We start from the raw sequence: 16,374 nt of genomic DNA on the forward strand, positions 1-16,374 counted from the left end.
GCCCGAGGACCTGACGGGCACGGCCGGGGCTGGGCTGGAGGCGGTCCCGGGGGCGTCCTCGGGGCGGTGCCGCCGCCACAAAACGGCCGCGGGCCCCGCGCCCGCCCCGCCCGAGCACCGGCACCGGCACCGGCACCCCGAGACGAGGTAAGCGAGGGTGGCACCGGCACCCCGGGGAGGGAGAGCCGGCCCCGGGGAGGGGAGTGCTGAGCCCTCGTCCCTTGTCCCAGCGCCGAGCCGGTGGCTGAGACCTCCCCGGAGCCGCCCCGAGGTGGTGCCCGGCACGTCCCGGCTCTCAGCGGGTCTCTCGTGGGTTTCCAGCGGGCTTTGGCTGCGGCTCCGAATAGCCCAGGGGCCTCGCTCAGCCCTGCTGGCATCTCACCCGAGGGCGTGGGGTGAAGCTGGGGCAGGATCAACAAAAAGCCGGTGCCCTATTTCAGCGGTGCTGCTCCTGAGGGCACTCGGTGGAGGCTGTTCGCCTGGTGCCTGTCCCCAGCGCCTCACTGCCTGGTTTCTTGCTCGCAGCGATGGCTGACGACTTCAGCGACCTGTTGCGGGAGTTCGATGAGGCGATGGAGGACTTTGCGAGGGGCCCCGCACGTCAGTCCGAGCAGCACCTGGAGGAGCTGAAGAGGAAAGCGGGCCACAGTGTCTACGACAGCGGCATCGACGAGCTGGAGAGTGAGTCTGGAGCTGGGGAGTAAGGAGAGGTGTGGGAGGATGGTATCCAGCGGGATGGAGCTGCTTTAAGAGCTGTGGGGTTCTGCCATGGTAAATTGCTCAAGCTCCCCGCTGGCTTAGCCTCTGGGCTGCCCATCTGACCCATCCCCTGAGGGCTGGGTGAGTAAGGCTAGGAGGGCTGTGATTACCATGGGATCTTGGTCCAGGGCCTGCCAACATCTGCTTCTGTTTCTGCTGGGTTGGCTTCTGTAGGACCACCAGTAATGTGAGAGAACAGGGGATATCAAAAGGAAGCAGCACGCTGTAGTAACCCTGAGGAATCCCCATGGCCATGCCCAGGCAACCTACAAGCATTCCTTGTAGCCAGGGAAGAGCAGGTGGGCTGGGCGAGGGTCAGGGTAGACCAGGGTCCTATTCCATCTCTGTCTCTGGTCCTTGTTCCGTCCCTGGTCCTGCAACTTGTTCACAAGGTGCCTGTGGCCTTGAACATTGACTGACACTTTGCGTCTGCAGGTACCAGCACATCCCCAGCAAGCAGTCTAAACTCCAGCGAGGAGGATCTCAACACACATGCCAGTGCTTACCCCTCTAAAGGTAAGGCTAAAAGATCTGTCTGAAAGGCTGTCTGCCAGGGTTTCCTTGGGCACGTTTGGGAAAAGCCTTTAAAACAGTGAAGAAATTCCCGTGTCTGGCAGCTGAGGTCACCCCTTCCTGGCTCAGCAGCAGTGGACCCTGCTCTGTGAGGGGTGTGTGTGCAGGTGTGCCAGTGGTGCACTGCAGGATCTGGAGGTGGGAATGAGCCTTGAGGCCCTGGCTGGATCCCAGAAGAGATAAGAAGTTGGATTGGTATGTTCCCCATCAAGGCTAGGCTGGCCAGGGGTCTCTTTAGGAGGGTCTTGGCATGAAGCTTTGACCTGGAAGCACAGGATCTTACAGGGATAAAAAAACACAGGGAACTTGTCTTCTTCACATGATGTACTAATCCAATTCCCTGACCTCAGCTGAGTCCATGCTGACTTAGCTCATATCATGTGCATGGGAGGATGTGTCCCTGCCTTTCTGTTTTCTCTGATTACAAGCCTAAATTGCCACTGGCTGCTGTACAGGATGCTGATCTGCATGATGCCTGTTGGCGCTATCATAGCCCCAGAGCCCAAGTCTGGAACTGGGAGCAGAGAGGGTTGGGTTGGTGGGCTGAGAGGCTTTGCGTGGAGGCACATAGCGCTGGAGGGTGGAAAGATTGTATCTGCAGGTAAGAGTTAGTCCTGGGGTTTTCCTTTCTGTGGTGTCTTTGGGTAATATTGTGGGTGTGGAACACCCACCCCCTCAACTGTCTATGCAGCCATTACATAAACCCTTGACCACATGCTTCCAGGCAGCCTGCAAATTTACACATGACTGTTGTGAAAAGAGCAGACAGCTTGAGCAACTGTAGTCAAAACCAAGGGGCAGAGATCTTCTCTTAGACTAGAGGAGGGGAAGAAAGAAAGGACTGATGGTGTCTGTTTCTGTTCCCTAGCTAAACTTGGAGACACACAGGAGCTGGAGGAGTTCATTGCAGATCTGGACAAAGTATTAGAGGGTACGTACACAGCCCTGGTCACCACACTTTTGGCACAGACATGGGAATGCTTCTAACACACCAGTGTGGTTTCTCCAGGGCTGGCTGTGATCTTCCACTGGTGTGGATCTGGGGTGTGACTTATCCCCTCTGTCTCAGGATGCCTCTCTCCTGTAGTTGGTCTGACTGTGCTCTGGTGTTCCCTTGTTCTGGGAAATACCCCCAGGTAGCTGCATCCAGCATAGCAGGATGAAAGAGCCTTGGAGAAAAGCAGCTAAGCATAACATCATGTAGGGCTCTTGGCATTTTCAGGAAGATCTCAAGACATTTGTGGTTCTTTACCTCCATCATACCTGCTCAAAGGCTTTTCTTTGCAGCAGGCAGCAGAGTGGGTGAGCAGGAGGGGGAAGAGTATTTGTACTAGTGGTATGTCCCTGTGGAAATATCCCATGTGGAGTGAGGAATGTGAAGATTCGGGCTTGATAAGTATCACCTAGCAAATGCCACTTGGGATGTGTTGGCAGTAGGCAAGTCCTCTTAGGCAGGTTTACCCAGGCAGCACTACAGTATCGTGAGGTGAGTCCCCAGGAGCTTTCTAGCTGGGGAAACTGAGTTATGGGGTCCACAACTCCTCTCTGAAAGGGCTCCTGAGTGGCAGGCTAGAGTTAGAATGTGATTAATTTTATTCCTCTCCTCCCCAGTACGCTACATAGGTCACAGTTCTCAGTATCTGTTACTTCCCTTCCCTTCTGAGTGTCCAAAATGAGTTGGCTGGTGGGGAAGTGTGACTCAGGACCAGCAGAAGTAATACTTGGAGTCAGTAAACCAGGAAGGGTTTACTCAAGGGTAGCCCTGAGAGCAGCTCTCTGCTCTAACCCTGCTGCAGGCGATGCTGGATATAATGGTGGGGATGTACAGTGTGCTGTGCAGCCTCCCCAGCTGAGGTCTCACCACTTCTTTCCTCATTGCTCATCCTGCAGAGATGTGAGATGTGGCTTTGGAGCGTTGGGAGGAGCATCCACAGTAGATGCACGCAGCGCCTCCCTGATGTACCCTCTGCTTCTGTGCCCCGCCGCTCCTCTCCTGAGTGGATGACAGCTCTTCTACGCCATGGGACGTGCTACTCCGTGTCAGGGAAAGGCAAGGAAAACCACAAGCATGGACTGATCCTGCCTGAGCAGGCCAGCCTCCTGCAGCCTGCCTTCACAGCTGCCTTCTGGACCAGCAGCAGGAGAGCTGGGATGCGTTTCTGGGACTGTGGGGTTGGGGTGCTGGGGCAGCTGTGCTTGTGCCAGTCTCCTGGCACTGATGGGCTCAGGCCTGTGGCAGCTCTGTGTTCGTGGCTTGTTCAGGCCCTGGGGCAGGGCAGGCTGCTGGGAGGGCAGTGGGAGCCTGAGGGTGCTCCTCCCTGGTGGTGTGGGCACAGCCATAGAGCAGCTCTCTCCTCAGCCTTGCTTTTGGCCCGCTGGGAGATCTCCTGTGGTCTGCTGGCTGGAGTGGCACAGGCAGCTCTGCTGTAATGTCATCACAGGCACCAGACTCTGCTCTGTGAGGGAGGGCTGGGCATCTGCAGACCAAGTGGGTTTGGGGAATTCGTGCCACTGAAGCCAGAGGATGATGGTGGCATGGGGGGAGATGAGCTTGCAGTGCTTCAGTGATACCTTGGTGTCCTCTCCTGGTTCAGGAAGCCTGTTTCTGCTGTGGTATGCCATGCAGCAGCCACTGCTTGCCCTTTGCTTTGCATGGGTATCTGCAAATAAGGCCCCTGCCTGGACCCCAGGTGCTTGGACCCCAGGTACCTTTGCCCTGGCTTCTGCTATAAACACTGTAAAAATGATGTTGTACACTGTACAGTTGCTGTATTTTTATGAACGGGATTTTAAATCTTGGCACTTGTCTGTGTTTTTTGTCCAGCCTGCTCCTGTGGGCTCCTTTCATCTTTGGAGCTGCCTGCAGGTGGGAGCAAACACCGCTCCAGCCTTGAGTACTGCCAGCCAGTGGGCTGTGAGTAGTTGTGGAGGAGCTCAGGATGAGCTGAGCAGCCTGCCCCTGCCCGGAGAGGGATGGGGGACTCCACAGGGACACCGTGGTCCTCTCTGCCCTTGCCTTGGCAGCATGGGGAAGCCACCTGAGGTGGGGGTGGGACAGGAGGAAAGTGCCTGGGGCAGAATCCCCTCTGTTCCACCTCCATCTGTTGAGGAGGTGATGAGCCATCTATTTTACCCTGAAAGGACATTGTAGGGCATATTTCTTGACTGGCCTAAAGAAACAAGAAGAGAACAAGATTCCTTGCCATGAAGCCAGGTTTGCAGCTGTGTGTTTATTCCTGATATGTTTGGAAAGGTGAAGATGTCCGTGGGTAACACCGCATACAGACACTGCTCTTAGCAGCTCCTGCTCGCTAGGGGAGAGGCCCTGCTGATGCTTCATTTGGGTTTTCCCCTGCACAGAATTTTCCCCTACAGAGAGGCTGCCTTTTGAGTAGCGTGATGACTGGGAGGAACACAGGGAGACGTTGGGGTGGGGGGAGGCTGCTTGCTTCAGCCGTCGATGCTGCCCTTCCTTCCCTGTGACGTCCTGGTGAAGCACTGACATGTGCAGCTCTGTTGCAATTGTCTGAGCAGGAAACGAGACAGATTTAGCTTCTCCCCTCACCCCTTGGTTTACGCGATACGCTGATGTCGAGGCTACTGGTCATGCAGTCAGGCAGCTCGGGTGCTAATTCTGTCCCAGAAGTCTGCTGACAAAACGCTGATCTGGTGAACTCGAGCACTGGGGCAAGGAAGCAGCAGGGCTTGTGAGCTGTCGGAGCAGAGCCCGGCAAAGGGCAGGCTGTGCGTGGGACAAATTCTGCCATTGCTCTTCCCATGCTGGGTGATGTGGCTGCAGAGCTGCCTCCCAAAACGGACCCCTGAGCCCTCAAAGGGCAGCTCAAGGGTGGGGGTGACAGTGGTGCTGGGGGGCTGGAGGGGGAGATGCTGCTTGAAAGCATTCCCGTGATCCTGTCCTGGGGTGTGGAGCACCCTGCTCTGCAGGGAGACTCATCCCACACCAGAGGGGCCAGGGCAGCAGAAGCTGCCAAGATTGCTCACATTGTCTGCGTAGTGGGTGCCCGGTGATGGCAGAGCCCCTTGATGTCACTGGGGGTGCTTTTTTTCCCCTCTGATTCATTGTGTGCAGGAGTTTCACCCCTGCGCGCTCTAACTCTGAGTGTGGTGTTTATTCCACCCACGGTCCCATTTTCCCTGTGAGTATCACTCACGCGTTACGTGCACGTGTGGGAAGGGTGTTAAAAAAACTCGCTGGCCGATTGCGTGGCCTCCCATGGAGTGGCCGTGGTGCTGGGTGCTCGTCTGGGGCACCCCGCGCTGCCACAGCCCCAGCTGCTGCTCGCTGGCTTTGCAATAGTGCCGCAACTGTTGCTAAGCAACTGCATATATATGTAAATACTCTCAACCCCCAAAATTTGCTGCTCTGAATACACCCCTGCAGCAAAATAACGCCGTGACGTGCTGCAGGGGTTGTTTGTTGTGGGTGCTCTAGGAGAGGAGCTTGGTTGTTTCCTGGCCATCCAGCCCTTCAAGTCAGGTTGGCCACGTCGATGCAGCCCGTGCTACGAGGCTGGTAAGGCCAGGGCACGGGAAGCAGAGGCAGGGAAAGTGAGCAGCAGCCCCCACCCTGCCATCCGGGGGGACACCCAGCCCTAGGCAGGGCGTCTGCGAGGCTTCCAGCCGCGTGTGTTCGCTGCAGTGCGGTCTGCTGCCTGGTAACCCTTTTCGTGTTTTCTTAGCAGCAAGAACGCAGCACATGCGGGGCTGACAAAGGACGGGAAGTGGCTAACCAGAGCCAAGGCAATCGCAGCCTCCTGCCTGCACCTTTTCCTACAAGCTCAGCTGCAAACATAGCCTTCACAGAGAACGGGGGGTTTGTTTACCTGTGGAGCAGGCACTGCCCTAGCAGCAGGTCTCATACAGGCTCTCTGCAGGGTCTTTGAGTCCCTCCAGCTCCAGGCTGGGGGCATTTAGCTCCAGCCGCCACGCAAGATAACAGAGGAACAGTTCTGCTGGCATCCTGGAGGCCTGAACAGCTGTGTTGGGATGGAGGTGAGAGATTTAGAAGAGGTGGCCCACAGAAAGATTTGTTGTACAGTGGCCTCCCTTCAGGTTTGTGGGGAGGAGGGCAGGCACGCAGATGCCTTCTGTCTGTATGGAGGCTGATGGAGCAGGACGTCCTTCCTCAGATGGTCCTTGATGAAGCTGTTCCCTCGTGGAGAGATCTCCCCCACCTCAGTGGAGGGTAAAAGGAGTTACCGCTGTTCTTCAAAATAAATTACAGGTTAATGGACTTCTCCCTCACACTTCTCCCTCATTCACACATAACCAGAGCTTTCCAACCCTCTCCAGACTGCCTGTGGTCCTGCTCTGAGCCCCACCAGCAGTGCTCTCCCATCCAGCAGCCAAGTGAGTGTATTTGTACAGTGCTGCCCAGGGCTGGGTGCTCTCGCTGGCTTGGGGACTTGTGCACCACGCTGTGTTTCAGAGAGTAACCACATCCTTTATGGGGAGGGAAGTATCTAGAGCTCCAGACAGTTGGGCTGGCCACGGTGATGCAAAACGTTGTAACTATTTTGGGAGATAACTAACCCTAGGGATGAAGCCTGCTGCTTCTTCTCTTTTCTGACAAATCTTCTGGCATGTTTTGGGGGGATCTTTCCACGTTTATGGAAAAGGGAGATACAGGGCAGTTTCATGTCCTGGTGTAAGAGCATATTTTTCGTCATGCTTTCTTTTTTTTTCTCTGTCTCTTGGAGAGGTGCTTGGGGGCAGGAAGCAGATCTCCCTGTAATTCCCCTCCCAAAAGCACGGCTCATTGCTCTCCCCCTCCCCAGCCCATCCTGTGATGTTTTTATGATATGAGTTTGTCTTTGCTGCTGCGAGGCCCCTGCCTGGGGGCTGTTGTCCTCAGCCCTGGCATCATCTGCAGGGCTCATGATGCTCACCCCTCACTGTGCCTGATCATCACAGGCAGATACAGGTTCTTGGGGTGCAAGCCAATCCTGAGGAGCAAGGGAAGACTGGCATGGTGACCCTGCCTGCCTCCAGCCATCTCTCTTGTAAAACATCAGTGGCCTTTGGCCACCCCAGAGTCACCCCTCTGTGTTATATGGGGTGGCTTTACCTCCTGCAGTGGGAACCTGCACCTAGGCAAGGGGCAAAATAAGAGTAGGTTTCGTCTGCTTCAACAGCTCCTCGGAAACAAGCTTCCTTCCCAGAACTGAAAGGGGTGGTGTAGCCCAGAGACACCACACCATCATCTCTCTACTGGCCTTGACCACAGCTTCCACCTTGGAGACAGCAGATCTTAGCAGTGATGCCGCAGGATGTGAAACCACGGAGGGATCCAGTGAGGAACATAGGGAACTAGGGATTTCAGAGGTTGTCATCATGCTGGAAATTCCCCAGAGCAGCCAGCAGGAGGGAGGCTGGTTGGAGCAGAGCTGTGAGGAGAGCTGTCATTTGGGCTGACGAGTTCAGATCTCCGCTGAGAGTGAAGGGAATGTGGCTGCAGAACACAGCAAAGCGACCCTTACAGGTAACGCAAAAAGCTGGGGGCTTTGACAGCCATGGTGAGTTCAGGAACTTCCTGAGTTCCTGAACTCTTCCTGAGTTCCTGAGGAACTTACCTGTGAGGAAGAACTGGAGGAATTTGGCAAAGCTGAAATGCGAGGTCTTCATCAAACACAAGGTGTTCAGGAAGCCAGTCTGAGCGTGCTTCCCCCCAGTCACCTTGCAGCATCCTTTACAGCCCACAGAGGCGTCCCCAGCTACGTCAGCCCTCAGCAGGATTTTTGCCAGTGAACAGTGAATCTCTCCTGGGCCATATTTCAGGATGCTTTAGGGCCTGTGAGCTGCATCCCTGCTCCAACCAGAGCCTGAGGGACTTTCCCTGTGTGAACTCCTTCAGTGAACAGCTTCATCCCCACAGTGAGCAGTGCAGTGCTCTCTGACGCCCGCCTGTACAGACTGCAGAGCAGTGATATCTGGGGGCTGACTTCATCCCCAAGGTATCCAAAGGCACAATACAGGCAGCGGCAGCCAGCACAGCATCCTGTCTCCTCACCTCCCTAGGTCACTTCCCTGGATTGTTCTGCTCTGCTAAGGACAAGGGTTGGTTGCTGGCCGTCCCTGGAGACAAGGAATGGACAAGTGTCGCATGTCTCTTGGCCGGTGGAATCTCATTCAATGGCAAAGCTTACCTGTGGCACGGGACAATGGCACGGGAAGGTTATCCTGTCTCTCTTGGCTTCCTCCTACTTCTTTGGGAGCTGCTCTCCAGCATTCCCTATCAACAGCAATGTCAACCAGCCCCGAACCAGGGGCACGAGCCTGATTTCCATCCTTGCCAAAACCCTTTGTCTGATGTTGGAAAGGCTGGCTCAGGTTAGGGCAAAATTGAGGGAGAACAGAAGAACACAGCTGATCCATGCTCAGGCTCCCTGCTGGCTTAGATGACATTAACCTCACAATTAAACTAATTAAACTAATACCAGGATGATCCAGTCCTGTGTCACCATCCCTCCGGCACCAAGCCTGCAACCAAGCCCACCAGCTAAGCCTGCAAATTCTTTACCTCAGATTTTCTGCACTCAGAGGTGCGCAGCCTTTTCGTATTATTTGATCTTTGTATCTGAAATACCTTTTCTTTCGTAATTCCTTTAATTGTTTTTGTTAGGACGATGACCAGCCACGTGCTTTTTTCCCCACTGTATCACTTGAGTTTTCTTGTCCTGTCTGTCCTACCTCTGTAGGATATGTTTAGAATTTAAACTTCAACTCTTCTCACGTTTTGCTGTGAAGCTTGCTTGCTTTGGACGTGTTCCTTGACATCTTCTGTCTCCCAGATGCGTGCTGGCTGTCAGTAATTGGAAGATCAATGTTGAGTCAAATTGCTGATAGATGACACGTACAAATACCATGTGGATAAAGCAGCAGGAGGTGCTGCAGCATCCTCCCTACGGCCTCACATAGTACAGGGAATCTGTTCTTTCCTCTGTGTGGATAGCTTGGACATGTCTAAGGGATTCCTCTGCTCTGTCTGCATCACAGGGCCAGCAGCTCTGTCCCTGAACAATGTCCTTGCAGAGACACTGAAGAAGCTGGTTGTTTCTCTCCTGAGGATTGTCTCCGTTTATCCCCAGCACAGGGGATGCATGCGGCTGAGCTCTGCATTAGACAGGCAGCAGCAGAAAGTGCGGAAAAGCAGCAGCGAGAGGCTGCACCTCTCTCTGGGTGTGCTCTCCAGGTGGGATTCCAGATCAAGTGTGGCTCAGAGCATGGCAGGAATTCGTCCCAGGGTCTTGGACAAGGTGGGCAGCACAATGGCAGGTGAGGAAAAGGCACAAAATGACGCTGAGGAGCAAATCTTGCTGTGCACAGGGGGTGTCAGGATGCTGGATGCTCCCGGCCCTGCTCCTCACCTCCCTGTCAGCCCCAGCCAGCCACGTGTTTCCAGCTTCTGCTATTTCAGGGCTTCCTGTTTCCCTAAAACAAGTGTTTTCCCAGCACGCTAGGGACAGAACCAGCAACTGTGGGGCTGTCACTGCCTTCATATGATGGGTCTGACTTTCACATTCAGACAGAGGAATTTTTCTTCTGGTGAAGCTCTCAGGCAAGTAGCATCGAAAACAATGGACAGGAAAATGGGTTGAAGTTGCCTGCCTTTCCCTTCCCTGGCTCCTTGGTATGTGTATTGTTTGTGCATGTCTGCAGCTGTCTGTGAGTACCTCCAAGTCTGGGTTTCTCTTCCCCCATTGAGCTGCCCAGACAGGCAGCACAGAATTGCTTCTCTCTGCCAAGAAGAGCATGACAATGGCATCGTGGAGCAGACCCCTCTCCTTTCCATTCTTCCCTAGTTCCACACCCCTGCTCCTCTCTCCCAGAGACCATTGCTTTGCAGAAAGTCTATTTTCTGCTGAGGTTTCCAAGGTTCACCACCCTGTGAACCTTTCTCTCTGGTTGTTCCAGGCCTTTTGCATACTATGCAAGTGAAAAATAAATTCCGATTTCCAGGAGGAATAGACGAGAAGTCGATTTAATGGGAAAATCTCTTTTCCCACCTGAAAACACCCTGATGGGAGCTTTTCAGCCTGCCTCAGGACTCTTGTCAAGGAGTCTGGCAGGCAGTTGTGGGTGGGAGCTGTACAAGAGGAGGACAGCCAGCAGCAGGAGGAATGCTGAGATGGCACCTGCTGGGGCTGCCAGTCCCATGGGAGCTCCGCAAAGGACTGCACAGGCCTGGGTCAGTAACTCAGAGAAGGAGTGAGAAAGAGACCAGAAGAGCAACCAGGGCAGGAGAGCCCTTACTGTGTGCTGGGCCTCTGGGCAGAGCACAGAGGTTGCCCGCGCCAAGCTGGCCATCTCTAGGGAGGGAGCTGTTGGCTGCCTGCTACTCCCCATCAACCCCAATGCACTGAGCATGGGTGGAAGAAGGTGGAAAGCCAAATCCAGCAGCCTCAGCTCCCTTGGAAGCAGCCAAGAACATGCACCAGCCCAGTGCATGTCTAAAGAGGAGAACACTGGGTGTACCACATCTTGCTCATGCTGTGGGATAGTACAGGGATGTGGTGGGGCTGTCTGTGTCCAGTAGCACAGCCTGGAGTTGAGGCCAGAGGAGCTGGTGTTCATTTCTTACCACTAATCACTGGGGGAACCTGGCCAAGCTGTGTAATCACAGAAGATCAGAAAAATCCAGGGTTCACCCCTTCGGGACTCGTGGCAGGGTTTTCTTCTTTTAAAGGACTTTCACATACATGGCATGATGCCCATGCCATCTTGTATGGCAGCTGTTATGCTAAAACCAGTGTCTGTACTGCCACATCCCTAAAACATGAGCATTGCCAGCCCCACCATGATATTCACCCTCTTTACATCTCACCCCCACCTGGAGTGACATGGGAGGCCTGAAGGTACCAGGACACTGGGCACTGGGTGGAAGCCTTTGAATAAGGGAAATTAATTCTGAATAAGGGAAATTAATTTGAATAAGGGAAATTTAATTCTGCCAGCCAGAATTAAAAACTTCTCCGAGGGGACAGTGGGGAGTGCAAGCCAGGTGCTCGAGGCCGTTCACAGACTGGAGGCTGCTGCTGGCTGCACCATTGCTGCCCTCTAGTGCTGCCAGCATCTGTACTGGTGCCTGCTCCCGGATAGACTGGTGTGACGGGTGAGGGACCTGGGATGGGGTATCTGGTGGCCTGCTGTAATAGGAGAGGCTGTTTAAAATCTGTATCACACAAGAATCCGGGGATTCTGCCTGGGAATGATTTGTACCAGGTGCTGGGTGCATGACACTTCACCCCCCCTAGCTGCTGCTCCAAAGAGCTTAGTGGGGTTAAGGATGCCACAACACTGAGGGTGAGTATGAGGGGCTGGGGGAAAATGTCTGTAAAACCTGCACAAAGATCATCAAGTCCAGCTTCTGGCTCCACAAAGGGCCACCCAAAAAATCAGGCCATATTTCTCAGAGCATTGTCTAAACACTTCTTGAAGTCTGGCAGGCTTGGTGCTGTGACCCCTTCTCTGGGGAGCCTGTTCCGATGCCTAAAAGGAAGGAGGAAGCAGAGGTTTGCTGGATGTAGGACATGCTGTGTGACAGCACTCATGAAAGCTGCAGAGCATTCCACCGGAGTGGACAGCACAGCCCCTGACACCCCAGTCTGAGACACAAGTCACTGCCTCAAAAAGCAACAGTCCTAAAACCCAACTATATTGGCTCATTAAAATTCTCTTTTCTCCTCCAGGCTTGTTCCCTTCGGAGACAGGAGCAAAGGGGAGTGACAGGAGACGGAGCCTTCCCTGGACGCCCCCAGGGGCATGGGAGCTGCCAGCTATGTGCTGCTGCTGTGCTCCAGAGGTGTTTAACACTTGCAGGGTGTTAGCAGAGAAGCTGTTTCCCAGTCCAGTGCCTCTGGTGATTCTGATCCAGGCTGCTGTCACTGTAGCAGTCTGTGGCATGCCTTCAGCTTGTTTCTTCCAGGCACCTCAAAACACTTTCCCAACATTCACGACTTTGTCATTCTCTTCCTCTGACTCAGCTTTTGGGAAACTGAGGCAGAGAAAAGTCATCTGTGACATACTGGGTTGTACCCGCTCTACATCCCTGCCTGGGCTCTCTGGGTTATTCCTGGGCGCAGATGTGCTGCTGGGTGCAGAGCACAGGCTGGACTCTGTTCCTGAGGGGGCCACCATGGTGACCTGACACCAAACGAAATACTGAGAGCCACCAAGGTTAAGGCACAAGTGGTCTGAGGGTCCTTTGGGCACAGGAAGCACTAACACCTTATGTAAATATTTGGTGTGTTGATGGGGGGAGGTTTAACTCATCAGGCAGCGAGGTGCCACACAGATGTTCACCCACTGCCCTCTCCCTGAGTGGGGGAAGAACTAAAACATCAGCGTGTTCCCAGCATTGTTTTGCTCCTAAATCCAAACCATGGCACACACCATTTATATATATATATATAATAACATGGACCCAGCATTTATAAGCATGTATTTAGCTGTAGGAAGTTAGGGGCAGAACGGGCGCTTATTTTTGGGGACTTTTCACAACTTTTACGACCAGGAGGCGCCGGCCCGCAGGGGGCCCCCTCGGGCCCAAGATGGCGCCTCTCGCGGATGGGGCCGGAACGGGAGGGACCGGAACGGGCGGGGAGGGCCGGGGGGCGGTGGAGCGGGGCCGGGGCCGGGGCCGGGGCGGGGCTCGGCGGAGCGGAGGTGAGGGGCAGGGGTCGCGGTGATGCCTACGGGATGGGGACGGGCGGTGGCGAAGCGCCCCGGGGCTGCCCCAGCCCCGCGTCCCCCCCTGTGGGTGCAGGCAGCGGCTGGGAGGCAGGGTGGCGTTGGGCCCTGCGGTGGCCACCGGGAGATGAAGCCAGGTGCTGCCTTAACTGTTTCGAAATCCTCTTTATTCTTTTAAACCGAAAGGGTCTTTCTCCTGGGGAAAAAAAATAAATTTCAGGGAGGTCGTCGGGCGACTCCTGGGCTGGGTTGTGCAGCGCAGGAGCGCCCGGTGGTGCCCCCGTTTCGTGCCGGGAGGCAGGAGCCACGCCAGGCACTGATGGTGAAGGGTCTGGAGGGCAAAATGTGTGAGGAGAGGCTGAGGGCCCTGGGTTTGTTCATCCCCGAGCAGAGCAGGCTGAGGGGAGGCCTCATGGCGGCCTGCAGCTCCCTCACAGCGAGCGGAGGGGAAGGCGCTGAGCTCTGCTCTCTGGGGACAGCGACAGGACCCGAGGGGACGGCATGGAGCTGGGACAGGGGAGGGTCAGGATGGGGGTTAGGGAAAGGTTCTGCACCCAGAGGGTGGTTGGGCACTGGGACAGGTTCCCCAGGGACGTGGGCACAGTCCTGAATCTGCTGGAGTTTGAGAAGCGTTTGGACAACGCTCTCAGACACAGGGTCTGGGTTTTGGGTGGCCCTTTGGGGACACAGGAGTTGGACTTCACGATCCTTGTGGGTCCCTTCCAGCTCAGATATTCTGTGAAATTGAAACTATAATTGCAGTAGTTTTGGTGGAAGGCTTGAACAAGAAAGGATTTGTAATGCTTCCTAAAGATTAGGCTTTGGCTTTGTCCTCTAGGATGTTGGTGTACAGGAATATTCTTTGAGCTGGCTTTTTTTTCCCCCTCCCGTGTCTTTCTTATGATCATTTTGGCAGTTGTGCAGAAGAATTGTGGGTTTTGACATACCAATCCTTGAAGATTACTCTCAAAACTTTTAGTTGGCTCCTGAACATCCTTGGCTGTCGGTAGAAGAACTGGAGTGTGTATTTGAACACCGGAGGAAGCTGATGGTGCTACTGAGAGCCTTGTGTTTCTGTTTCCAGTGGTTGAAATGGTTTGCAAATGTAGTGCAGCTTGAAGACAGCAGTCCGTGTTTTGCTGTGTCTGCATTCCTATTGTACTGAGGATGGCAGCGTGGCCTTTAAGCTCCTTGGTACGAATATCTTCGCATCAGTAGGTAACACGTTGCTGTGAACAGCCATAGGAGTGGGCATGGTTTAGATTCACCTCCTGGCTGATGTGGTCTAAGTGGCTGCATGCCACCTACTGTAGCAGCCCAGCTGGTGGGCATTCAGGCAGCTGCAGCCTCATCTTTCTGGTGATACTCTTGGTCTGTTGGAAATGGTTGCTGAAATTACCCCTACCTGGTTCTGGTGGTAGTTACAGTCAAGGTCTGCAGCTTGCTGCTGGGGATCAGAGAGAGCTCGCCTTGCCTGCCTGAGCTCATGGCAGCACAGCTGGCTCTGGGTGGCCTTTGTCCTTCGTGGTGGGTTGTGAATGAAGGATGGCTGCTTGTTTTCTTCCTCTGGCTAAAAAAAATTGCCCTAGGAAGCTATAGGTAAGCCAGTATGCTGCTGGAGGAACAGTGGTATGTTGTGACTACAGTAGTTTGCACCTTGGAGCAGTGGTTTTTGGAAGTGGCAGGCTGTGAAGTAGGAATAGCTGCACTTCCCCCTAGAAGCATTGTCAACTGTGCAGTGCAGGAAAACTCTCCCTGCATACTGGTGCTCTGTGGCAGAGATGCCTCTCCAAGCATCCAACAAAGCCAAAGTCTCCGGCAGCCTCTCCCCAGCAAGGCAGAGCTGTGTGTCTCAAAACATGTATTTGAGACTTGGCGGGGATTGCTCAGAGCTAAACGTGTAACCGTGTGCTGTATCTCCTTACTCTGTTTTGACAAGGTAAAGTGGCTCATAGGGGAGGCAAGATTGCTAGTCTTGTCACCAAGGATGGGAGTGAACAGCTAATAAATAATGAGGATGTGTTCGTGGTGATGAGCCAGGTATGTTGGTAATAGAATTTCAGTCACACTGCTCTGAGAGAACTATCTCATGATGTGGAGGAGAGGCAGTTGGAGGAGGATCGCTAGGCTGTTGGTTTCTTGCTTTTTTATCTGCTAAGAAATAAAACTGTTCAAGGTAAGCTCAAAAGGGCGTGTGTTATCCAAAGTGCTGGTCTTAGCAGTGATGATGACGTAGGAATCCTTCAGGCTCAGGCTTGTCTCAGGTGACCTGAAGTGTAGGGTAGGTGTCAGCAGGGAGGAGGAGCTAGCGCCTTGGGATCAGGGCAACCTGCAGCAGTGCCTAAGCAGCTGGAGGATCCTGCTGCATTTGCTAAGAGGACACAGCGTAGTCCACACCAGCCTTTTGCCAGTTCTTTGCTCTGAAGTGCTCAGTCATGTGAGAGATATTGGGGTAGGCTGGGGAGGAGAAGGATCCAAAGCATCTTACTTAGTTCTAGCTTGCTGCCTGCGTTGGGTGGGATGATGGAGGGAAACTTCCCTCCCTCCTCTCCTCCACTGTGATTTCTTGGTGCTGAACCTCTTGGGCTGCATCAATCTAAAACTTGATTCTCAATAGCAAGGTGGAAAGGCAGGTTTAAACTAACACAGTGTGAGAATGACTTCCCTCAGCAATGTTTAGCCATCTGCTAGATCAGGCTTTATATGCAGTCCATTGCTCAGGCTTGCGTTCTTCCCAGAAGAAATGTGAATCTTCTCAGTCTGTAAGGAACGTGTTCTGGGAGTCTGTATTCCTTACTCCGTGGGAAAATGGTGTTATCTGCTAAATTCCTATAAACATTTTAGAAACTGCTACTGGAAATGAAAATTGTCTCTTTCATTGTCACGTTGTGTTCCAGGTTCAAACATAAGAAGTTTTCAAAATATAGTTAAGAGCTAAAAGCTGATTTTTGAGTCTGTTGATTTACCTGTCCCACTATGTTACCTCTCTTTCCAGTACGGGCTTAATGCTTGTGTCAGCTACCATTAAACTGGTCTTCTCTAGTCCGTACTGTGCTGGTGCTAGAAATGGAGGTAAGAAGCAGGAACTCTTGGCAAAGCTGACAGGAGGAAACTTTAAGAGAAACACGAAATGGGCAAATTCGTCAATTCCCTTTGTGAGCGCAGTGATGTTCTTAATGAGATTTGACACAACTTCAATAGGGGCCTTCCCTTTTACTACTGTGTAGTTCTGAGTCATAGAACTGACATTTACTGCTGGCAGTTCATCATCTAGTCATGGCTGGGTGTCCCACCTGTGTCTACTCACCTGAGCAAGTTACTGTTTCTTTTCCA

The 16,374-nt window shown here is 53.6% G+C and overlaps 2 protein-coding genes across 5 annotated transcripts in view; both read left to right on the plus strand.

Moving 5' to 3' along the window:
* Positions 1–9: 9 nt before the first annotated feature.
* Positions 10–4,131, plus strand: LOC309883159 (regulator of cell cycle RGCC-like). Its single transcript, XM_082770982.1, has 5 exons — positions 10–147; positions 526–681; positions 1,195–1,275; positions 2,201–2,263; positions 3,223–4,131. Exons 2-5 carry the CDS (start codon positions 528–530, stop codon positions 3,228–3,230), a joined length of 306 nt encoding a protein of 101 aa, XP_082627108.1. The 5' UTR covers positions 10–147; positions 526–527; the 3' UTR covers positions 3,231–4,131.
* A 9,025-nt stretch (positions 4,132–13,156) lies between these two features.
* LOC309883160 (H(+)/Cl(-) exchange transporter 5) overlaps positions 13,157–16,374 on the plus strand; it is a 45,081-nt gene continuing 41,863 nt past the window's right edge. Inside the window, exon 1 of one of the 4 annotated variants that reach the window (XM_082770984.1) lies at positions 13,157–13,178. The gene's annotated coding sequence lies outside the window, so the exon portion shown is untranslated. The remainder of the gene's footprint in view (positions 13,179–16,374) is intronic. The other 3 variants (XM_082770988.1, XM_082770985.1, XM_082770989.1) reach the window with 3 other exon arrangements.

This window comes from Aythya marila (assembly GCF_965140915.1).
Source record: "Aythya marila genome assembly, chromosome: 13".
NCBI lineage: Eukaryota > Metazoa > Chordata > Aves > Anseriformes > Anatidae > Aythya > Aythya marila.

Coding starts and splice junctions, on each gene's coding strand:
- LOC309883159 (XM_082770982.1), top strand. CDS start 528: ATGGCTGACGACTTCAGCGACCTGTTGCGGGAGTTCGATGAGGCGATG. Junction 682..1,194: donor CGGCATCGACGAGCTGGAGA/GTGAGTCTGGAG, acceptor TTGCGTCTGCAG/GTACCAGCACATCCCCAGCA. Junction 1,276..2,200: donor CAGTGCTTACCCCTCTAAAG/GTAAGGCTAAAA, acceptor TCTGTTCCCTAG/CTAAACTTGGAGACACACAG.